Source organism: Glossina fuscipes, unplaced genomic scaffold (assembly GCF_014805625.2).
Source record: "Glossina fuscipes isolate IAEA_lab_2018 unplaced genomic scaffold, Yale_Gfus_2 1, whole genome shotgun sequence".
In the NCBI taxonomy this organism is placed as follows: Eukaryota; Metazoa; Arthropoda; class Insecta; order Diptera; family Glossinidae; genus Glossina; species Glossina fuscipes.
This window is the reverse complement of record NW_023998415.1, coordinates 16,733,840-16,759,601: the sequence shown is the minus strand read 5'-3', so window position 1 is coordinate 16,759,601 and position 25,762 is coordinate 16,733,840. Positions and strand designations below refer to the sequence as shown.

At 32.2% G+C, this 25,762-nt stretch overlaps 1 protein-coding gene across 1 annotated transcript; it reads right to left on the bottom strand.

The window, feature by feature from the left end:
* Positions 1 to 394: 394 nt before the first annotated feature.
* LOC119631672 (G protein alpha i subunit) lies at positions 395 to 21,217 on the bottom strand. Its single transcript, XM_038024077.1, has 5 exons — positions 20,839 to 21,217; positions 3,575 to 4,046; positions 3,332 to 3,426; positions 1,055 to 1,243; positions 395 to 930 (listed from the first exon to the last, which is right to left on the bottom strand). Exons 1-5 carry the CDS (start codon positions 20,957 to 20,959, stop codon positions 740 to 742), a joined length of 1,068 nt encoding a protein of 355 aa, XP_037880005.1. The 5' UTR covers positions 20,960 to 21,217; the 3' UTR covers positions 395 to 739.
* Positions 21,218 to 25,762: the final 4,545 nt, after the last annotated feature.

Here is a 25,762-nt window from a genome sequence, read left to right as displayed (position 1 = left end):
CTTAAATAATAAATCTAAGGGGGAAAATTCATTTAAATTAATTGCTAAGTATTTTGAAAAGATATTCAATCGCAAAAGGATGGGCAATAAGCCACAGTAACATATCATCAATTTAGATACATGCATGTATTTGCACATATGTATAAAGAGTTCTTTTCATAAAATAGAAATTTGCTTTTATTTTTTTTTTGTTGTTTTTGTTGTTTTTTTTTTTATTTAAATAATAATTATACTTTGAGAACAAAAATTTCAACGTAAATGCATTTCTTCGACTATTTTTTTTTTGTTCGCTTACGTTCTCGCTCTGTTGAAAAAATATGTTGCTGTACGCAAATAAATGCTTTTCATATTGTTACGTATTTATGTATATATATGTATATATATATATATATATATATATATATATATATGTTGTTATCAAATACCAAAAAATCAAGAATAAAGCACAATAAACAGAAATTCATTGAAAGACAAATGAAATTCAACTTAAGCGCATTTGTATATATAAATGGAAATGTTTGTGTTGCGTTATGTATTGTTGTTGTTATTTCACGATTGCAATAATCATCATCAACCGTGCTCATAGAGGTTAAATGGTTTAGTGTGCGTATTCGTAATAAAAGTAAAAATTGGCTGTACATAATTACATGCACGTCAGTTAATATGTGGAATAAGTTGAATTTGCGAAGGAGATATAAAAAAAAAATAAAAAAAAAAAAAAAAATAAAAAGAAGAAATTCTAAAACAGACCACAATCTTTAAGATTGTTTTTAATGATGACATCGGTGACGGCATCGAAAACAAATTGTACGTTATTGGTATCGGTGGCACAGGTGAAATGCGTATAGATTTCCTTCTGATCTTTACGCTTATTAAGACTTTCAAATTTCATTCTTATATAACTGGCAGCTTCCTCAAAACTATTGGAACCTGTTCAAAAAAAAAAAAAAATTTAATTATTATTTTAATATTGTTATTAAAGTGAATGGTAACTTTTATTATCTATTAAATTATATTTTGAAAAATTAGTAAAAAAAAAAAAAAAACAACATACCTGTGTATTCTGGAAAACAAATGGTTAAAGGAGATCTTTTAATTTTCTCTTCGAACAAATCTTTTTTATTTAAGAATAATATAATCGATGTCTCCACAAACCATTTGGAATTACATATAGAATCGAACAGTTTCAAAGATTCAATCATACGATTCATTTCCTCATCTTCAGCCAACACCAAATCATAACCTAGAATTATATACATAAAACATACATAATGACGAGTTCATATCTTTGACAGAGTGAGTACCGAACGAATTTGAATCTTTAATACCCCGTAAAAACCGGTCAAGTAGACAGTAAAATTATTCGCTTCGAAAATAACTTGATCGATCGCGGACCGCGGAGTTGATTGTCGGAATCATTTCGAATAATATAGTGAAAATTCGAGGGTTGACATAAAAAAGATTGTACTGCGTGCGTACTGCGAGAGTGTGTTAGGTATTTGCAAAAATTTTAATCACTTTTTCCCTTGAAAAAAGCACTTATTATGGAACACTGGTACGATATATATTAATCGAATAATAGTTGCAATCACTTTCTAAAACATTTTACAATATTTTCGGCAACATGGCAATATCATTGGTTTTGGCAGCGATTCATCGATCACCGACCCATTTTTGCACTTCTTCAACTTTGCAGATCCGCTTGCCAGCCAAGTGATAAGCAGTTGTTGCCATATCTGGTGAGTACGGGGCGTGTGGCAGAACTTCCCATTCGAGCTGCAATAGTGTACCTTGGACAATTCTTGCAATATGTGCCCAAAAAAATGGGATTTTCCGTCAATTCGTGTCGCCATTTTTAAACCAATGAACCTAACATCGACAACTGGGATATGATGGAGCAGCCCAGTTGAGTTGTACGCCTCTGAACGCCTTTGAACTGGATGGCTTCGGGAGCAGATTTCTTCAAATAAACGTCAAAAACAAAGAATTTGGAAGAAGAAGAAGGGTTTTGAGCGCTCCATGATTAGCCTCTGCTTACGTTGAATAAATTAATATTGAATGGAAAATCGTTACTTTACGTAGAGGAAGATCAAAACCATCGAATTCAACCGTTATGTATACTGGTATTTCCCATTTCTTTATCATTTTTAGCTATAGAAGTCACTGATCAACATTTTTGCAAGCAGCTAATGCTAGCGTTTGCCTTAAAACGAAGATTCATTATACAAAGGAGCCATAAGATATTCTTACCTACGCACTGCGGGTAGTACGCGCTATAGTTTAAAAAAGTTTGCACATATTTTTGGCATATATGGATCTGTCTATGTATATGTATATATCATCTTTCTTTCTTTTACTTTTGTATTTCCTAGATTAGGCTTGGACGAGAATGCTATTTGCTTCACTGCGATATTATTTCTGGCACTTTGGTCCACCATCTGTGGATGCAAAGTAATGACTTGGAAACGTGTAGTGAATCAAATCAATCTTTTTAATTCCTTAACAAGTGGAAAGAATTTTCTTGCACTAGCGAAGAGGAAAGCATCTACGCCATTAAAATCAATTTGCCGACTAATACTAGTAATCATATAATAATCTTCTATATGAAAAGTTTATAAGATATTAACCGTGAAATCAATTCTCATCCTGTACACAAAGGTTTACCTCCATTTGTATGCTCCTTGTGGGCCAGGAATGATGGTGTGATGATCCGAAAACCAGATATGCGTAAAAGGAGCAAACCATTTATTTAGGAGAGTGGACGGAAGGCTTTTCGAAAAGTTAACTCAAACTTTTTTGAACGAAAAGTTAACTTTTTCATTTAAATACGAGCGAATCCGATAAAAGGCAATATTTCTTTTCAAATATGACCTTACGTTCCTCAATAGCTATTGACAAGTGAATTGATTGCCTTTTCTTTTTAATTTACCTCAAATGCATTATCGGCTGTACAGGCCGTCAAACTAATGATGACCAACACGAACGGTTCTGAACTCTTTGGCATTTTGAAATAATTTCAAAAATGATTTCTCTTTTGTTTTTTAATACTCAAATAAATGCTCGATAGGCTTCTCAAGAAAATGATTAAAAGACTATTACCGTGGGTTCCTCTCATTTAGTAGAATTCAAGAATTACCAGTCATATAAGAGGTGCTTTGCTGCCATCGAGAAATTAAGGGCAATCGAATACATTTCAAACCGAAACAAATAATAATAGAATGCCAGTCAACTACGTTTATTTCGTAGAAATATCGTATAGCGTTTTCCGAGGTTATGGTGGATTGCCCTATCACAGGTTTAGGAAGTAAAATAAGAAATTTTGTATACTAACCTGATAAAGCTACACAGAATATTATTGCTGTGACGCATTCAAAACAATGTATCCATTTTTTGCGTTCCGAACGTTGACCGCCAACATCAAACATTCTATATTCGTAAAGTGAATAAAAAAAGAAAAAAAAAAAAACATAATTTATTACTTTTTCTCTTGTGTAATGCGACAGTTGACAATTTTTATTGTACAACATAGTAATAGATGTGAAATAATCGGTTATGAAGGGATATCGTTACTCACTTAAAGTGTAAACCTTTGCATTTAAAATGCGTCTCAACAATGCCTGTGGTCTTGACACGCGTGCGCAATACATCCTGCTGTGTTGGTACGTAATTCGGTTGTGATATGCGATCCAATGAATTGAGATAATAAGCTGCCGAATCATTCAATTGATATTCGCGCGAACGTGAAAATGATTGCTGTACACCTGCATCAGTCCAGAGTTTTTTCATTAGCACCACCAATTCAGGTAGCAGGATGCCCTCTTCGGCCGCGGAGGCATATGTAAAAAATTGACGGGCAATTTCGGTTTTCGAAGGATCGGCAAAATCAATTTTCAAATGACCCATTGCACGTATGATAGCCATTAACGATTGAATGGTATTGCTATAAACTACGCGGCGATATTCTTCGCATTCATCCGGCGAATAACCGGATTCATGAATGATTTTCATTTGTTTAACTATAGTCGATTTGCCCGATTCGCCAGCCCCTGCAAGAAAGAGATTAGTAGAAAAGGAAACTATTTATGCAAGTTTCATAGGCAAAGCAGTTGACTTTAATCAACATAAGCATGGAGACAAGCGCACTCACCCATCTCATATACAAACACATATACGCACTTAATTGAATTTCGTTTCGCTCATTGCAAAATTTATCTTACAAGCTTGCAACTAAAGGACAGCGTACGTTTTAAAGAATTCTTCGAATGAGTGAAGGTAAGGAGGGAAATAAAATTTCTTCGATTTTTTCTTTCTTCATTTTCGCAAAACTTATTCACCCTTTCGTCGTTCATTAACTGCTACTATTACAACTACTTCCGATAAATAAATATATGCTCAACAGAAATTTTGGGAAAAGTGTTAATAAAATCTTGTTTTATCTTCTTGAATATCTCGACACATATAGAGCGAGCGATTTTGAAGATATATCTAATTGTTAGCAATGTGTGTTTATTTATTTATTGTCTGTACATCTTTGTAAATAAATTCACATAGTATAGATTTAAAGTTTGCCGGAAAACACTATTACACTTGAGTTTTGAACCCGCCGCCATTGAGTTGTTAGTCGCGATCCTACTTGGGCCTACTACGCTACTCATGCGTAGTAACTTGTATATATGATTCATGAAAATTATATTAAAAAAAAAAAAAAAAAATTAGTTTCCTATTCTCCATTGGCTTGCGAGCTTGATCCGAACAACTGATCTACGAATACTTATTTATTTATATACGAAGTTAAGCCTAATCGAATAATAGCAGACGCTTGCACTAAAACTTAGCTGACTTAGCTTTTATAAAGTTTATAAATAAGACCAGAAACCACAACAAGTAAGAAAATTACATTCACTAGTGATCGAACATCTTATACCCATCACCGTTATCCTAAAAGAGACTAAGCAAAAAAAAAAAAAAAATTGAATTTTCATACTACCTATATCCTATACCGTTGGATCGGCGCGGTTAATTTTTTCTATTTTCCGAATAAGAGTTGAATTTTATATGGTATATATGTTGTACTTTCTAAGTAACAAGCATATAGCGAAATGGAAACTAAAAGTATTGGAAGTTGTTGTTGGACAAGCATGTGGGCGTTGGGTCATTTTCAAATTCTTTTGCAATTTTGTAGCCGATGTCTTCATGTTTTCGAACGGATTCTACCATTTACCATAGCGACAGGACATTTGGGCAGACGGACAGATGGACATGCTTAAGTGCATTCCGAATTTGGAATTGATCAAGAATTTACATAGCTTGCCTCTAGCTATTATAACGTTATTGAAAAAAAAAAATGTAATTTTGATACCCTATAATATTGGGTAGGCGTGATCAATATTTTCCATTTTCATACAGATTCTACAGCATCATCTACACAATGTGCTTTCAAATTTGCGTACTTTTATCTGCTATAGTTTATGAGTAGTGAGCAAAAGTTTTTGTTCCTTTTGAAAAACAAAGTTGTTTCGCGGTTTACGTTCTGCTGTGGGCGTGTCCTTTGACTTATTTCGCCCATTTTCAATACCAACTTGCGTGCAAAAACTTTCAAAGTTTCTGCCAAATTTGAAGACGGTGTTTGCGGACAGACGGACATGCTAAAATCGATTTAGCATTGCATGCTGATCATGTATACATATATATATAGTTTTTCGGGCCTCTGATGCTTCCTTCTGGGCGTTGCCAATACGCCTCTCATCCTTCGGTGACGAGTATAAAAACAAAATCTATGGCCCGGACATACATGTACAATGCCTATTGCACATCTTTATCTTGCAGATAGCACAACTACAATCCCGCTTAAACATTGGAAAAAAACGAGAGACTTTCCTCTAAAAATCTCTACAAAAATTCTCTACACTCTGATATATTAGGTCGAGTCATAAATAATGTCCAATGCAGATAAGTAGGATCTATTGTCGTATCGTATTTATCCACTATAAGTCGCCGAAACAAAGAAGATTTTATTTCCACTATATATATGAGGATTTAGTTAGTCTTCTATCTCAACTGTTTTTTGTGATTCATCTTACATTCAACTGTTTTTCTGAACCTCTGAATTGAGAGTCAAACATTGCATATTCGACATGTAATGCTTTGGACGCTAGGGCGACACCTGCAAAAATATGCAACGTATACGGTAAAGGACTGATAATTGATCGGGCAGTTAAAAATTGGTTTGTAAAATTCCGGGCTGTCCTTCCGATTTTGACAACAACCTTTTAAAGGCACTATTGGAGCAAAATCTGTGCAATCCATCAACGCATACAGCATACAGCAAAAAGGGTGAACACTTTACAATCAATCGTTAAGTTAATATAGTTTTGTTATTCAATGAAAACAATATAAATGTCTGGTAAAAAAAAAAAAAAAAACCGAAGTTACGTCTGACTCCACCTAATATTATTATTAATTTAATCAGAAAAATAAATTTCAAAACTAAAGTCTTAAAGTGCTAGCATCTAAGGCTATCTATCGGTTTATACACTCTTATATGGTAAGGTATTGAGCTTTCAGATTTTTCTTCATATAATTTATACAATTTTTTCGCAAATCAATTAAAATGGAATTTTATTAAATTAGAAATTGCAAAAAAAAAAAAAAAAAAAAAAAAACACGATCACGAACGGAAATGCCATGTCAAAAAGACAGTAAACAACCAATTAAAGCCAAGACCTAAAATAAAAAGAAAAATTAATTTTTCTCTTTCAGCTTACAATCTAAAGAAAATGAAATGAAAAAATTATTTCATTAATAACCGAGCAAAGTAAAAAAAAAAATATATCTAAAGTAATTGGTACGAATGAATGCATACATATATACATATATATATTTGTATAGCTAATAGAAGCCTTTAAGGGGTGAAAACCACTGTAAACTTGAAAAAAAAAAAATTCTTTTTTACTATCATAACAGATGCGTTGGTTGGACTGTCCTCGAAAAAAATTCGTTATACCTTAAAAAAATTTTTTGGTTCAAATTTCGCGTTTTTCCCAGAATGACCCATTTGGCAACTGCAGAGTTACAAAAACCAACACCTATGTTAGTAACAATATATAAAAAGGATTATAAGGGTTTTCAACGCAGGTTTTTCATTTTTACATTCTTTCCTCAGGGACATCGGCAAACCTGATAGTAATCCGAAAAAAAAAAGAAAAAAAAAGACAAACAAATACTGGACTATGGTCCACCATTACATCACTTTGTTTAATAATTTAATTCGTGTAATGATAAATTCATACTAACGGGTTATAAGGGAAGTGATCAAATCATTCGATGGGGCAAAGCAGGCCAGTATATCAAATTTCATCAGAATATCTTAAAAATTGCGATTCCACAAGAATATCAAGCGGACAGACGGACGGACAAAAAGACAAACTTTAACCGATTTCAGAGCGGAAATTTTCATCGATATAATAAAAAAAAAGATGAGCCTATTTCTTCTTTTGGATCCATCCACACAAACTTAATATACCCTTCAATCATAAGTTGTATAGGGTATAGAAATGAAATATTCAAAACTATATTATTTGTCGCAAGTCAAATGAAAAAGTTAATAATATGCTTTCTTTGTAGCTGATATAACACAATAATAATAATAATAATAATCGTACAAAAATCATTTATCTAAATAAAAATTGAAAACCTAAAAAAAAATCGAAAGCCTTCAATGATGAGGTAATTGAATGACAAAAGAACGAGATAAATGGGAAAAAATGAGAATAGCAAAAAAAAAAAAAAAAAAAAAATTCAAATATATTTTTATGAATGAATGAATGAATTAATATGCGAAGAGAAGATGGGATGCATGTTAGAAATGAATTGTGCAGAAACAAGAAGAAATCAATTAATGAAATTAATTAAATTCATTTAGAAGAAATGAGCAAAAAATTCATTAGAAGCGAAACGTGGATGAATCAATGATTTGATATATTAGGCTAATTGAGAAGTTCATAAAGTTGTAGTTTAATTAAGTTATAAATAAGTTATATTCGCCTTCAAGCTGATCTTTAATATTCATTCACTCATTCGTTCATTCATTCATTCATTTATTCATTCACTTATTCATTCATTCATTCATTCATCTACAATGAATGCATAGAAGTCGTAACGTACTCGTAACTCGTTCATAATGGGCAGAAGGTAACAGAAGGTGTTGCAGGTGAAAACCTTATACACTATATTCAGTTTTGTAGATTAAGAGATTTTAAATTAATAAATACTCATTCATATCGATTGAATGTCTATCAATTCATCAATATTCTGACATTTTTCAAAAAAGAAAACTTTTTCCATTTTATAATCGATCAGCAATCACAGAAAGCAGCAATAGTGATATTGAACTTTTATGCTTGAATTACTTCCAAACTTTCATGCAGGCAGGTCATTCCCCCCGCTTGCAATTGTGATTTTGTTAAACGAACTTGCACCATTCGTCAACGTCGCCGTCTTTTCTAAAACTAAAACTTGACTAAAATTCATTGCGTTGTTATTTTTTTTATTTGCCGCTCGTTGCATTTCATTTGAAATGCCACCCCGCACATCACATCACTCGCAAGTAATACTTTTATAATGACTTGTCGAAATAAAGCGTTTTACTTGGAAATGGTCGAACAAACGTTCCGATCTGAAGCATTTCCGATGGCATCCGTCGCTATCGAGTCAAAATATGTCAAAGTATAAGAAATTTCATAGAAATATCTCAAAAATTGCAACTTGTAAGTTGAACACTAGAAACTGACTCTATCTAGACAGAGGAATATATATGCTTACTCTTAACAATGCAAATATGCGTCGGCATAATAGCTAACAGATGAGTCGGCTAGGTGTTGCCTATGACCGCATAAACTTAATATACCCTTGAGCCGTAAGTGGTGTAAGGTATGAAGATAAACGTGCTTAGAGCTCTTAAAAGTAAACTTAAGTGAACTAATAAAAGTAAGCATCTAATTAAAATTTTTTTTTTTTCATTTGCAACTTCAGCATTGAGAGTGAAAGTATAATTTTACAATGTTTTCTTTTACACTCCACACTCCACACACACAAATACAATATGGACATACTTATTGTTCGTTCATTTTGTTTGCAACAATCGATTTGTCTGCTACTTCTCTGCTACATTTGAAACGCATAAAACTCTGATCGGAAAAGCTGAACATGTCCTGAATTTCGGAAATCGCATTGGAAAAAATAAAATTGTTTATCCTTTGGAAATTCGTACTTAACTTGAAAAATTATTTTCGTTGTACTTTTATCACTGTATAAACGCGCAATTGATATGAAACTTGTCTCAGGTACCGTTAATCATTTGATCGTGTATACTGGCCCTTGGGGCCCATCTTCATTTTTTTAGTTGCAAGCATAATTTTCTTTGTTGGTGATCTATCGTTCTTTCCAAGAACAAGATAATATGGTGGACGGAATCGCAGATATAACTTTACGCTTTTAATATATTTGCCTAAACTGATGGGTATTTTCGATTCGATTACAGCCTTCTAGGCGCTTTCATTCAGATATAATAACATACATTTGCGTTACCGTACTAGCTACAATCGTAGACATAAATAAATAAATAAATAAATATATATATATATATGTATTTTATTTATTTGCTTTTATATTTAATATGATATATATATATATATATATATATATATATATATCATATTTATTATGGCTTTCTTTTCGTTTTCTTTATTTTCCTATATGTTTGTGTTGATGGTGGGTGTGTGTTGTAATTATTGCAATACGATGTAAATTGAAATAATTTACTCGTAAATAATAAGAATTCTCAAAGAAGGGTTTAATGCCCTATAACACTTGTTCATAGTTGCCAGCTTTCAAGTTTGTAACAGATGTCTCTTATACATCATACTCACGCACTATACAATAATAAAAGAGAATAATCGATTATTTTGGATTGCAACGAATCTTTTACACGCTTTAATGCCTTTGCTGTCAGCGTTAATTTTCCGACTGAATGCCATTCTCAATAATTACTTTGCCATATTCTTCATCATTATGAAGGACTTATTAGAGAAAGTTAGAAACGTCTCAAAACTTCACTCAGGAAATATTCATACATCATTCATTAAAGACATAAATATAATTTTTCTTTCACCTTTTTTTTTTGCTTACATATATATATATATATATATATAATTTTTATTTATTTTTCTTTTTATAAGTTAGCAAAACTAAGTTGATTTCTATCAAATATTTATAATATTTGACGTTGTATAATAACGTTGAGTGATCATTTAGATGAAACCGTAATAAAGAGAAGAAAAAAAATTTTAGTAAATTAATTATAATAGAATATTAATAAACAAGACGTTCATGACTCAATTTTACTCTAGAAACAAAAAAAAAAAAAAAAAAAATGAATAAATAAATTAACACTGTGTTGACATATAAATGACTTGAATTATATCGAAGTCAAGATTAATATCAATTTGTAGGTAAAATTTGTATGCAAATCAAATCTTTACATCAATCCTGGAATTTTTGCGTATTTATAGTTAAGACAGGTGGAGAGAAAAACAGGTGCGAGGTGTATTTGTCAATTCTATGGCACAGAAATTGTGAAGGATCGCTCACCCAAAGCCCACGCAAGGTTTTTACATGTCGTGACCCAAATCAAAATTAATTCGCGGCATCCCACTTGAAGCAGTTTGGCATGTGAATACTGAAATAGATGCGTTCTCTTCAAAGCTATGAAAAGTAAAGCGTTTTACAATATTTTGCTGTGAAAGTAGATTCGATTGATACGTTTTGAGAAGCAAAAGCGACATGAATTAATACAATATTAGATGGGTGGAGCACATCGTTACAGGGAAGAAGGAGGAGGGGGGGGGGGGTTCATCAGGTTGCCAGAACGTACAAATCTATTGCCGCATAATTAGCTCGATTACGAAGCTTCGTTAGAAAAATTACTTCTGCTTCCCCTATAATCGCAGAATAATTTCAGTAAATCGCGATACCTTCAAGTCGTCTAAGGCAATTTCCAAGGAATTCGGGAATGTGGTATCATGCCGAACTGTTCGTCGCCAATCTACCAAAAAGAATACGTTGGCAAGTTCCTATGCTTAGAAAAGTTAACTTGGAAAAGAGGAGACCATGAAAATTGGTGTAGACCGGACGAGGAAAAAGCGTAGATAAACATACTTTGGAACGAAGAAAAATAAAAAAAATTTGCTTACAAATGATCCGGTTTTTCTTGGGAGGTTGCCGATCCGAATGCTATAGATAGATTTATACATAAAACTTTGCTGAAGAATTCGGATAATGATTCGACACATTCTTCCAATTTGCTGCTATCGTGATTGCGGAAGCGTAACTTGCTAGTCTACATAATATAACAGTTTTCCATTTAATATTATTGATTTATTCAGAGTACTCCGAGGAACGCTCAAAACTCTCATTCTTCCAAATTCTTTACTTTTGTCGTTTATTGAAGAAATCTGCTGCCGAAGCATTCCAGTTCAGACGCTTACTACGGTCACGCAGTGCCATCACATCCCAATTCTCGGTGTTGGATTCAAGGGTTTAAAAGTGACGACACAAATTGACTGAAAATCCCAGTTTTTGACCACATGTTCCAAGAGCTCCCCAAGGTACCCTATTGCAGCTCGAATGGGAAGTTCTCCCATACCCAGCGTGAGGTGGCAACACCTGATTACCACTTGTTCAGATCACAGTGCAACATGGCTTGGCTGGCACGCGGTTCTGCAAAGTTGAAGATAGGACTGCGAAATTGATTCGGTTCTTGTCAAAAATATTATCGAATGTAGAAAATGATCGAAACTGTTTTGATTAATCTACGTTGTAGCAATTTTTCTCAATAAATGCCTTCTACAAGTAAAAAAATGTTCAAGGTGTTTCTGTAAACACCAAATATATACATTTATTTTACTGTTCACCTGGAAATATGCAATACATTTGAAATGATGAAATTCTTTCAAGTTTTTATTTATTACTTGGTATAACTTGAAAATCATTTTTAAACACGCAACTATTTCTACTTGCTCTATATATATAAATAAATGATATATGTAAGACCTAATAGGAAAGAAAAACTCCGCGCCAACATACACCGATTTTTCTATCCACCTAGGTATATAGTAAATGACATCGGCAAGGACGGAAAGCTACGTATAAATCAATTATTCGTTTTCTATATAAAATCAAGAGACATACAATCGTGGATATAGTTCTTAAATTTCTATCTGTTTAGCTATGCTCAACGACTATATGATTGTGTTGGTATAATAAAGAGAACAGTTCTTGGAGGTATTAGTCTGAGATCAGCCTAGAAAGTAATGTCTAGTAAAGGGATTCGACTAGTTCTGCGGAGAATAATTCTAGTTCATTAACACCTGGTTTACGAGTCACAATTTTAATTACAGTTTTCATCCCATCTCCGTCCCATTCTTCAAATTTATTTTTATATATATGTATATGTGTATCTTATGTAGCAAGATCCTTATTACGTAATAAGGCCACCTTTTCACCTATCTATTATATTTTTTCGCAAATTTGTTTTCAAAATCGTTTCTCTCACATATAAAAAACGATTACGTGTTTGAACATGCTTGTGAATTGCAACAATAACAATTATATTAAAATTAAATCTAAGATTTCGCCATTGTAAGGGGCTTAGGGGCTTTGGTATGCAATGAACGAGAGAGAGAGACACCGGAAATGGGAAACCAAATTTACTAAAATTGAAACTTAACTAAACATGAACGACAGCTCTTTATGACCATTTTAGCTATAATACTGTATTTATTATTTATGGCTTATCGCTTCCTTCCATCCGATCATAGCAACTATAATCAGGAAAATGCATCTTTTTGGAAAACTTTTTGGAAAATTAAAATTAATGTAAACAGATAACATGGTATGCTTCTTGCCTATAAGATGTTGTTAAATGATTTCTGAACAGATTCTGATATCATATATCGCAACGCATAAAATGATTAATAATTCTACGTTGGGCTATAAACAAATTCAGTTCCAATTTATTATTTAAAACTTGTACGATTTTTTTCATAGAAAGTTATGCGAACCGATACAATAGGCGCGAAACGTATACAGAGATTTCGTTATACAAGCAAAAAAAATCTAATCTGTGGAGAGAGTTCGCGTTTAATTTCGATTTCAGGTAAAGCATAGTTGATGCTGAGTATTTAGAATTATGCAATATTTCGGTATTTTGTAAAGATACCTCAAATGAAAATATTTAATTTCGATATTCATTATAATTAGACTCTATATATCATACCATGTAGAGGAATTTTATTCAATACAAATTATTGCACACACCACAAAGAAATAATGAAGCAGCAACAGCAGCAGCAACAGCAGCAGCAACAGCAGCAGTAGCGAAGGCTAAATTTTATGAATGAATGGAAAAGACAAAACCAAACCAAAACCAAAATCAAAAACAAAAGCAAAAAAGCAAAGTCAACAACAAAACTGAATCACTCTTGTTTTTATATGCATTCGCGTACGTGCACTCACTCATCTCTCACACAATTAAAGTGAAAACAGTTTGTTAAAACAATAACAATAACAACAAACGGCATTGCAAACCTCATTTGATTTGTGTGAACAAAAAATAAATAGAGACGTGGTTTTTTTTTTTTTTTTTTTTTTTCAATTTTTTTTCGCTCCTGCTTTTGTTGTGGTAGCGCTTAAATTATTTGGCGGCGGTTGACGACGGTGTTATTGCGGTTTTTTACGGCACCTTTATTAAATCAAACAGCATAACAATGTATGATATATAATTTCATGCTGCTGTCGTATATCTCCTTCTGTGTTGTATGTTATATGTACATATATGTATCATATATTTGTGCGATTCTAGTGTGCTTTTATATTAACGATCAATTTACTTTAAAAAGTTACACGACAAACACCGTTCAACGTAAGTGCAGACTAATGTAGAAGATTGATGTTTTCCTCTTCAACGAAAAAAAAAAAAAAAGAATAAAAAAAAAATAAAAAAAAATTAAATAAAAAAAAAAAAAAATTAAATGACAAATTTTAAACATTTGCTCATACTTATGTGAACGTGTTTGAAATGTAGACTTTTCATAGCTCATATGTTAACATTCAGTAAATGTTATAGATTTCAATTGCACACGCATAGTACAACGTTCTTCTTCTTCTTCTTATTATTATTATTATTTATTTATTTTTTTGCTTTTCGACAAATGCGCATTATTTAATCTCTCATGTGTGTGGGGCATATATACACAAATGGATTTGATTGATATATTCGTACTTTTTTTTTTTTTTGTCGAAAGCCTATTATTGTTCATTAGCAGTGACTGTAGTGAATTGCTGACCAGTTATTGTGGCCTTTTTCTTATGTTGTCTTTTATGCCCGTCACACGGTGTATATGTGATTTGTAGAGTTTTTTTTTTTTTTTTTTTTTTGCGCGCACGTAGAAATAGGGACCAGAGATATCCCACATTTTCTAGATATTCTTAAACAATCAACCAATTTAGGTATTTTTCTATTAACAAAACTATTCTATTCTCTCTCTCTCTCTTTCGCTGTCTATTAAAAACGGAAGTAGGAACTTAAAACCTTGTTTATAAAAAGAGCTAATCTGTTTTCCAACTTTTTACCATTCATGCCAGGGTAAGTTTAAAGATGGACTTTCTTATACCCATCACCGATGAATGAGAGGTATATTCATTTTATCAATATGTTTGCAACGCCCGGAGATCCCAGAAACTATATATATTCTTGATCACCATCAAATCCTAAATCGATTTAAGTATGTCCGTCGGTCCGTTTGTAGTAAATATTTTTCTGGCCGCAAAGGTGATCGACTTCAAATTTGGCAGAAACAATGGAAGTTTTTGTACTCACGTTGGTATTGAAAATGGGCGAAATCGGTCGAAGGAGACGCGCACACAGCACCACGTAAACTGAGAGTACCGCTGTTTTTCAAAGGGAATGAAAAAAACAATTTTTTTTCCTTTATTACTCATAAACTATAGCAGATAAATATACCAAAAATTTAAACGCATATTCTGTGGACAATGCTGTAGCATTTCTGCACAAAAATTGAAAAAAAATTGACCACGCCTACCCAATAATATAGTGTATCAAAATTGAATTGTTTTTTCAATAACTTTATAGTATGCAGAGACAAGCTTCAAAAGTATACAAATTCTTGGTCAGTTTCATATCCTCAATGCACTTAAACATGTCCGCCCGTTCGTCTATCCACCTGACTGTTTGCGCAACTTTGTAGTATTTGTGATAAACATTTTTTCGTTAGCGAAAATGAAGAATTCGCCCACAAATTTGCACAAGAGTTCGGAAGTGGCCCGAACCTTTGCTAAGGAAGCACCTACAACACCCATATGACAAAAAGTTTTCGAAAATAGAAGAGATCAATTGCGCCCGCTTCATATTATGGAACTCGAGAATATTGTTCTAGAATTTGCTTTAGTTCTTTTGCATTTTGTGGGGGGTTAAACGATGATGGGTATAAAATATTCGGTCCCAATCGAATTTAATTTTCTTACTTGTTTAAATATGAGCGGCGATGGTGGCGATTATTTACATATTCCATCTAAGCGACAGTTTTTACTTTTGATTGATATGATTAAAGTCAATTGACATTTCATGTTCAAATAGTATCCAAGCTGGACTTGTTCATCGAACAAAGGTAAGCAGTGCGTATAATAAGAGGTTTGTTTTGTTTTTGTCATTGCTTGCTCTCTCTCTCTCTCTCTCTCTCTCTCTCTCTCTCTCTCAACACTAATTATGAATGATGGGTTTTAAACGCCCGTGTAAAGGAATTAGCGTGAGTCATACGTACAGTACATATACATGTATATGTATATTTTTTTTTTTTTAGAAGTGTATATATATAATATATAGACATAAGTATATATATATATATATATATGAGTGTATATACATATATATATATAAGATCATTTAATACTTCTTCTCATATTTTATTCGATTTTAATAAGCAAAGCGAAAATACTCTCAAAATGTTGTTTTGCTTTTACTTCTAATTGAGATAATGTCAAGATAGAGTCAACTTATCAATGATGGTCATGACCAGGAACCCATTTGTAAGCTATATATACAATAAATTGCTTGTTGTTGTTCGCATTACTTTAAGATAATATGTATTGATAAGGAAATATGTGTTCTAGATTTTTTCATTTTATTTCACCACTTTTATAAATGTATATGAGCGAGTTAAAAATGGTCATGCGATTGTTATGTCAAGTGATCGCATTCACCCACATCGAAACTTTTTAAATAACTTGTGAATCTTCCCATTTAAGATATGTACTTGGGTGTTGTGTGTGTTTCGAACTGTTAATTTAAAACGAATCAACTCTATGCGATTACACGGCTGATTTGCATTTAAAGAGAGCTGATATCACAAAGTTCGAATAATGCATGAATTGCTTATGAGCAATGCTAGCTCATGTATATATATATATATATATATATATATATGTATATATATATATGTATATATATATATATATATATATACATGTTTACATACATATATATATATATGTATGTAAAAACGGGAATTTTGGGAGCTTACTATCTATAACAGATATTAATCTATGCTTCGAATAAATTCTCAATTTTACAGAACTAGGAATACGCTTCGAAACACCTACGGGGAATAACCTTTAAGTAAGAATCCGTTTATCTGTCGATATGAAAAGTACAACCTTGTTTGTAACCTTGCAATGATGTTAAGTTATTCTAAGCAAACTGTAGATCGCCCGTATAAAGTTTATTAAGGATACTGGATTGTGTGAGCGAAAGCTATAATCACAATTGGGCGATACAAAGGGCACAAGGATCATGTGTACACACAACACATTCTATGACATAATCCATATAGCTTTTTGAAGTGTTTATTCGCTCTTGTTGCAAAGGCTGTTTTTGTTAATTTTTTTTCCTTTTTACCTCAACAAGGCATAGGGCCCCTGCATGTTATTATTAAAAGTGTTGTGTAAACAAAAGGAAATATGTAAACATTGCTGTAAGTCGTGCAATTATCTACAAAGCATAAAGAAATCGTACAAAAATATGATATCAAACATATACGATATGTATGATTCGATCGACATAAAGAGGGTTAATATTTTGTTCTATGAAGTGCGCGAATATGTTCCAAGATTCAGATCGATATGTGTCTTGGATATAGATTATAAAATCTAAAGAAAAATTTATTATTAAAATTGATGCTTACACTACCCTCTCATCGTGTGTGTGGTACAGGGCACTTTGAGTTTATGCATACATGCGTAGAACCCAGACAAGCTCAAGATGGACCCATCTTACATTAGATCAAATCGATCTAAGCTTGTCTATTATAGGTCTGAATTTTCAACATAATTTGATGCACTAACTAAGCTCGTACGCTGGCTGCAAATGAGCCGAAATTGGACCAGGTAGGTTCATTTTTTTTTTTTTTTTTTCATCGCATAAAAGGAAACCTTTATATGCCAAAAAGGCCAAATCATTAATGCTTTATGATGAAAATTGATTCATGATAATAATTTAACATAAAAATTAAGTAGACCAAATATGAACCAAATTGGCCTATTTTTTGAATCCCATTCCATTTAAAATTTCTGATGAATAGTAGTCGCTTCAGAATAAAAATTTAATTTCTAATATTTTATGACGAAAATTGATCCATAGTAACGGCAGGAAATTTGGATCACATAGATCCACTTTTTCGATCCTAACGTATCTAGGTGCTATCATGAAAAATGAACCCTGTTAGGGAAGAAAAGTCTATTTTCTAATTATTTATAACGGGTACTGAGCAATAAGAAAATTTTTAGGAAGTAAATTAAGTTTGCCAAATTTGGATCACATCATATGACGTTGTGGGCATCCTTCAATATACGAGCTCTCATGCAAATTATGCCTAAGTAAGCCTATTTAGACCACAGCCTCGCCCCTCCCCTCTCGCCAATATTTTGATTATCTACTTTACTTTTGGGCACTTTCTTGTTTTCCAGTTCGACAAAGACAGGAAAGCACTCGCATAGAATCTGTTTGTAAGTTTTCAGTTAATATCAAGTAATGGATAATTGACTTTTACGCTATCGATAATCTACCTGTTGTCCACATACAATTTGTATGTACGATAGTATAATTAACTTCAAGGTTTCTTTAATGTCAGGTTAAGTAATTTCTTACATACATAACTGGAAAGGATGCTTTAAAATAAAATTCTGTTCATTCGTTTCAATGCATTAAGCTGTGCTTATGCGAACAATTTTATCAGCTATGCGAGTTAAATATTATCTCGGTTCTCTTTCTGTGCAAATCGTTTTGCAAATTCATAATGTTTGAATCATCACTGACGTCGTCCGCACAAGTATGCAGACATACAATATAACTCACTCTTAGTCGTAATTCATAATTTTTAAAAATGTATTCTATTGTGATTTCATTTATTTGGGTTAACTTTTTATTGTTGTTTTCAATAACGGTTATATGGACGTTTACACAACTTGTGGTACGGGGTATATTAAGTTAGTGCGGTCGTGTGTAACACGCACAAGAGCTTAAGATAGACCCAACTTTTATTATCCCGATCGATTCAGAATCATAATCTGAATTAATCTAAGCCTGTCCGTTTGTCTGTACGCCTGATGTCTGTCCATGTAAATGTGTGTTCAAGCTAAGTGACGTGTTTTGACCCAAGGACGGACATTATTGGAAATGATCCGCATCGGTCCATTTCTTCGATCACTCCCCAAGTAACACCCTATTCTGAAAAGTCCTTATATGAAAAAATATTGTAATTTGCAAAGTTACTCGGCAACAGTAGCTAAATAGTAGTGTATTTCATTATTCGAAGTTGGGATGAAAATTTTGAAGCGGCTGGGGCAATTTTTGAACCACCTCATATAAAGGAAGCTGAAATTGATTCGACAATTTTCAATGCTTCATGACGAATATTATATCATAATAGTAATTTAACACTTAAAAAAATGAACTGTACAAAATTTGGATCATCTCGGCCTATTTGTTGGATCCTACCTTTATATTCATGAAAATAGATCGTTTGCAGAGCAGGAAAGTCTAAGTTTTATACAAAAATAAATAAAAATAAGAATTACGTTAGGCAATTTGGTGTAGAGCATTTAATAGTTGGCTTTACCCGACGATAACGTTTTTACTTGTTTCATAATTAAAAAAAGATTTATTACACTTTCTTCTTGGCGAGAAAATAAAATTTTAAGCCCATATTAAGCGATAAATGTTAAGCAAAAATTTCAAAACCTGATTGCAAAAAGTTTAACAAGAATTGAAACAAAGTCCGCGGTGATCAAAATAATATTTAAATAATTTAGATAGACCGATTATATTAAATAATAAAGAAAAGATATAGCTCCTAATAGCCCCTAAGAAATTGAATCAAAAATATATATATATTCATTCCACTTAAGCCGAACGCAAAATGCACTTTATTAGCGCAACATTCTTCACCTTGAGCATTTGCTTTTTCAAGCCTCATACGTGCAAAATTTAAATCGAAATTTGATATTTCTATTATGATCAAGGCAAATATACAATGCTTCAGAACTATTGTCGCGATTAGCTTGCGATCTTCAGCATCTAATATGTTTACTAGAATTATTTAAATATTTTCACTACAAAAAATGGTACATAACGTGCTTTCTAGCAAATCTTCAACGTATCTTCTTATAGTAAAAAAATTAGATTTAACGGGTCCTAAGCTTTCTTTTCTTTTTGGCTAATGCAATGCGAAATCTAGTGAACAACAAGGAAACGTCACACTAGTGGCTTTGTTTGAGCTATTAAAAAAAAAAATAAAAAATAAAAAAAATGATCTTACACATATGGAGTCCAATTCTAACGTTATGAAGAAGTGCAATGAAAAAGATTTGTACCTTCTTCTTTGCGCTATGAATAACTTGTGCTCGTTGAAGATTGAAGAGATGCTTCCTATCGATCAATTCCTTATTATATTTCAATAATTTTTTTTCAAACCTTTAATAAATCAGATATCTGTCGATAAGAGGCAAATACTTATCCTTACTCCCTTTAATCTTCAGATTACCTAAATGAAATACAATAAATTTGTTCTTTGGAGAAAAAAATTGATAAATAATTTTCTTGATATGACTGAGGAAATTATTCGCAGATTCTTTATTTCATACAAATATATATATATATATATATTTGGTTTGTTGTAAACATTTGGAGAAAAACCTCTTATATACAGTTCTATAACTCCAGTAACGTTATATATGTGTTATGTATATATACATAAAACTTAAATCTTAGTTTTCGTGATCCGAAAATCTCTGCAATATTTACAAGTTTTGCTTTTAGGGCCTGATATGTTAATTTTTGAACGATATGTGGCAACACTGTAAATTAAATACCAATAAAACGTTAACAGTAAATGAAGAACAGAACGATGCAGTAGCTAAGCTCCGTTAACATTGATATTGACAGCTGCTACTCTGCGTACAGTAAACACAAAAGCGCACACACACTCACAAAATGCACAACAGAGTTAAGAATTAATTTTCTTTATCGATGAGTAATTCACCAAAAAGAAGAATGAAAGCAGAAAGAGTTCATCATTAAAAAGTAAAAAAAAAAATTAAAAAAAAAAAAAAAGTAAACAATAAAATTCCCGGTAAATTACTCAATAGTAATTTAATTAAACTGTAGAGAGTCTTTATATTATAAGATATCTGAGCATTATAATGACGCACCCAAAAGTAGTAATTTCACTTCAGAGGCGGCACGTTCACCTTCTTCGCGTAAAACGCGATCAATATTTTTGGAACGTTCAATTGCCTCCTTATCTCGCGCGGTACTAACTGCGCAACCCATTTTGTTTGCTTGATTGTTTGATGATTATCAACGGGAAAATCGAAAGCACGTATGTAATATATTCAATCTTTTCGTATAGATATTCCTTTTCTTTTTTTTTGTCGACGGGATTTACTTTTCGGCGCTTTTCTATTTTTACTTGGGTGGTAGGCGTCCTTTGCGTCTGCGCTTTCTTTCGATCACAATTTTCTTTATGAAATTTTGCGCACGTTCACTTTATTTTTTTCATAATTTTAACAAATTTAATTTTCTTAAATATACATATATATAAATATAAATATATATATATATATATATATATGTATTCCGTTTCACTTTACTTGTTGTAAATGCCGCTAAACACAAACAACACACTGATCCGATAACTAAGGCGACCAAACAAACTTGTATTGAGATTTTAAATGATCACTTTTGAGCAATAACTAACAATGTTGCCAATACGCTGTAAAATATTTGCACAACAGCATTATGGTCATTGTTCGATTTATTGAGGTTAATGAGTTTAAACGTGTTTAGATTAAACAATATCTATTTTATTATTATTATTATTATTATTATTATAAATTTAGCCAGAGAATAAATTCTAAGACTAAAGTCTTAAAGCACTAGCGTCTAGGGCTATCGGCTTTTTTATTAAAAAACTCTACCGCACTTGAGGTTTGAACCCACGACTATTGAGTTGCTAGTCGAGACTCATGCCAACTCGGCCACTCAGGCGGATAATATATCTATTTTATTATTAATTTGTGTATGGAAAGCCAATGCTAGACTTTGATCCAATTTTTCTAAACATAAAAACTAAAATTCGAAGACAAAAGGGACAAACAAACAAATAATTTTTACAATGCAACTATGTGCACTAAGATGAGAACAGTTAATCAGTTAAGATATATCGATAAGTCTACTTATAAAATTACGCTTATATATATTGAAGAATTTGGTGTTCAGAAATTGACTAAAATCCTTCCGAAACAAGCATTTCATACATATATACATAGATTAGAAGGAAAACATTTGTATTATTATTGCAATGTCTTAAGTATTTCAATAAATACTTTTCTAAAAATAGAGATGTCTAAAGCGGAAGACTTCTATTGTGAACTATGTGTAATTTTTGAAACGGTTTTCTGCTAGCGTTTGATGATGAATTTACTCGGTCCCGAATAGTTGGCTGTCTTTGATTGAGCAAACACTCGCAGGGGAAAGCATAGAAAACCGTTTCGGCTTATCAGGCAATAGGTATAGAACTTAAATACATTGAAAGCAAAGAGTGTGAAAATGAAGCTTAAAAAGTGCTCAATTTCTTACGAGATATCAGATCATCGGGATTAGAAATTAATTAATGGTCTATTAAGTAAACAACTGAATAAAATTAAAATAGAAAAACATTCGAAGTGAAATAAAAACGATTTATCATTATTATTATCATAAAATTAAGCCGGAGAACGAATTCCAAGACTAAAGTCTTCAAGCACTAGCACATATCTAAGGCTTTCGGCTTTTATTAAAAACTCTATCATAGTTGAGATTTGAACCCATGAGCATTGAGGGTTACTACTCGAGACTCTTGCCTACTCGGCCACTCATGCGTGTTATTTAAACTTAAAATCTATTCGTTAAATGCAATTTTCATATTAAATTAGATTGAAATCGTTTTTATACTATATACCTTGAAATTTAAACGTATACCATATATGATTTAAAAGTGAAAAACTTTACAAAGTAATTTTCAAATAATAAAATAAATTAGGAAAAGTGAATAAGGCTCTGGATGCCGTCGATTCAGTCAACCATTTTTTCAATCGAAACGCCCAATTATTATTAATTTCCTTATCCTCTTTTTTTCTACTTTTTATATTTTGGTGGATTGCTTTATTTTCACTTCTCCAATCGCATGTTGGTTGTTTATAGTAGATCGATTTCTCTATCTATACTTGTCAAATGATAACAGGTTTTTATTGTACTTACTATACTACTGCGGCCTGATAAGCCGGGACAGCAGTGTAGTATTTTGTTATAATTGAGTTATCAAATGGGGAGAAGTAGTTTCTGCTTGTATTAAACACACTTCTCACTGAAATTTTTTTCAAATTTCTCACTCCTTATAATTTTGAATGATTTGAGCAAAAAAAAAACGAACAGTCTGGCATCTAAAAAATTAGGGATATTGCAAATGCATTAAATGAAACTGTACAATGCAACTCTGTGGCTAAGATAAATTGGAGCTCGTAAAATATCGATAAATTTATTATTTTGGAAAAGAAAATTGAAAGAGTTTTCTTCTGTGGCTTAAAAAGTGTTCGAAATAAATTAATAAAACAATTAAAGATTAATATGAATGGAATGAATCTTATTTTTCATAACTAACAATAAGTCCGACTTTCAGAATTGCAGTATTTATTGTTGCATTGTTTGTTAGAAAGTAAATGGACAAATTAAATCGAAATTACTTTTGTTTCTTAATTCAAAGGAAACTTGGGATAGTTTTAATTACACTTGAATTCATATTCGCTTAGAAAAGATAAATGATTTATATGAAAAACTGGAAAATTCTAATGATGAGTGGTATATAGATGTATGTATTTCCGTTTCCTAGAGAAGGCATATAAAGTCATTAGTTAATATTGTCAAATATAGAATCGAATGCAAGTTGATTATCGATCGTCTTATAGAAATTATCGTTCTATTCGTAAATGTATCTTCGAAAAGCTCGTTGAGAACAAAACTATTTGAATTTTTGGGAATGTATATTGATTAGAAATCTTTTTGGTCTCAAGAAAGATGAAGTCAAATTGCGAAAAGAATTGGCGAAAGAAGTTTGCTTTTACGTCCATCGTCGAAGGATGGGAGGTGTATTCATTTTCTCAAAAAGTTGTCAACGTCGAGAAGAAAGCTTCAGAGCCAAAGTCTATGTATTCTTGATCAAACATGAAATTCGAAATCAATTTAAGCATGTCCGTCCGTTATTTAATTTGTAAAGATTCCCCTGGCTGCAATGATGAAGCTATCGACTTAAGAATTTGCAAAAATATTGGAAGTTCTTACACGGAGGTTGCTATTGGAAATGGTTTGATCCGTTTGAAGGGCACGCCTGTAGTACAACGTAAACTGAGAGCACCTCTGTTGTTTAAAAGGCAGAAGAAATTGGTCTTTTGCCCATTATTCAGAAATTACAGCAGATAAATGTACAACAATTTAAACGTATATTCTATAAGTGATCCTGTAGTACCCGTGCAAAAGTAGGAATATGTGAGCAGGTCTACTCCATATTATAGTGTATCAAAATTAATTTTTATTTTTCAATATCCTTATAACAGTCAGAAACAAGCTTCATAGGTATATACATTCCTGGCCAGTTTCAAATTCGGAATGCACCCAAGCTTGTCTGTCTCTCCGTGCGCCCAGCTATGTACCCCCTTTCGCAAAAATGAAGTTATCGGTTAGGAATTTGTGAAAAATTGACAAAACGAATATACTCCTCATGCTCTCTTGATGGGTATAATAATATGTTTAGAACACAATGTGAATAAATCGAGAAGCAAATCGATCAAAACTAATTTAAGATGATGTGCCTGCTCTTTGTCATTGGTGGATAATTCTTTGAAAGAGAGAATCGAGCGAGTTAGTGTAGTATGGATGGAGACGATAAGCAATTACTCTAATAGTACTTGCGTAGGTATATCAAATTGCTCTCTCAATGCTGTTTTCAAATTACTTGAACAAGAAATATATATATTTTGTCAAACATTTGAAGAGATATTTAAGAGATAGGCAGGTAAGGAGCGACTGCAGGTTTTCAGTTTGTAATATTTCGAGATATAATTTTTTTTAGATAATTATATATAATAATGCCAAGTTAAGCCGCCGCTTGCTTAGTGCTTCACATTTGATATGATCGTATAAGTGACGGATCTATATCCGGAATTTCACAGATCAATTTGCTTACAATGGATCAATGGAACATGTACCCGCAATAGTAACAAGAATAGTTCACAAGTGCTGTTAGTCTGCGTATCTTAGCATAAATTAGTGCTTTATCGCAGATACCGATAGATAGTATAAATGTTTGGGACGACAAAAGTTTGGAGTGAGCAAAGGTTATACAATCACTGACTGCCTGAGTGCAAATAATAAGATATTCTAGTATTTTTATATGTTTATTGTATAGAATTGTGTTAGATAACTGCAACACATAGAAGTATATTCGATGAGTGTTTGCTGAGCAGAACAAGTGTGCGAAGAATATGAAATTAGCTGCGAAATATTTAACGCCTTTTAACGCTTGATTAACGCAATTATTATTTCAAATAGAACATCAGAACAATTTTGATTTTATTGGTCGGAAATTCTTGACATCTTTTTTTAAAAAAAAAATGAATATGTGCAATAATAATCGGGAGTTTGCTTCAATGCGAAACGACGGCTCGTCTCTCATAATGTATGCCTGATTTTTAAGTATTTATTTTTAGTGATATGTAATTTTTTTTTAGAGGAAAAAGGGAGTAATCCTTTAATGAAGGTGTGGCATAGAGGATTTTATGCACTCTTAACGATCATGTCAGCTTAAACCTTAGTTTAAACCTTACTTTTAAATCTAAGGAAGTTATACATTGTTTGCAATTCCATAGAATATATTTTTAATATATATGTGCATACATATGCAATTAGCGCAAGAATATTAAGCAATTAACTCTTCTTTCCACTGTCGAGTAAAGGTGTACTTTGTCGATAATTGCGGATAAAGTCCGAAAACGTGCACGAACCCCTCTTAATAAAATTAAGATAAATACGTAACAGAGTTGT

Excerpts from the sequence above, each read along its gene's own strand:
- LOC119631672 (XM_038024077.1), bottom strand. The coding sequence starts at position 20,959 with ATGGGTTGCGCAGTTAGTACCGCGCGAGATAAGGAGGCAATTGAACGT. Across the intron at positions 3,427-3,574 it reads TGCAAAGGTTTACACTTTAA|AATGTTTGATGTTGGCGGTC; the intron begins GTGAGTAACGAT and ends TTACGAATATAG. Across the intron at positions 1,244-3,331 it reads ATTCTGTGTAGCTTTATCAG|GTTATGATTTGGTGTTGGCT; the intron begins GTTAGTATACAA and ends ATATAATTCTAG.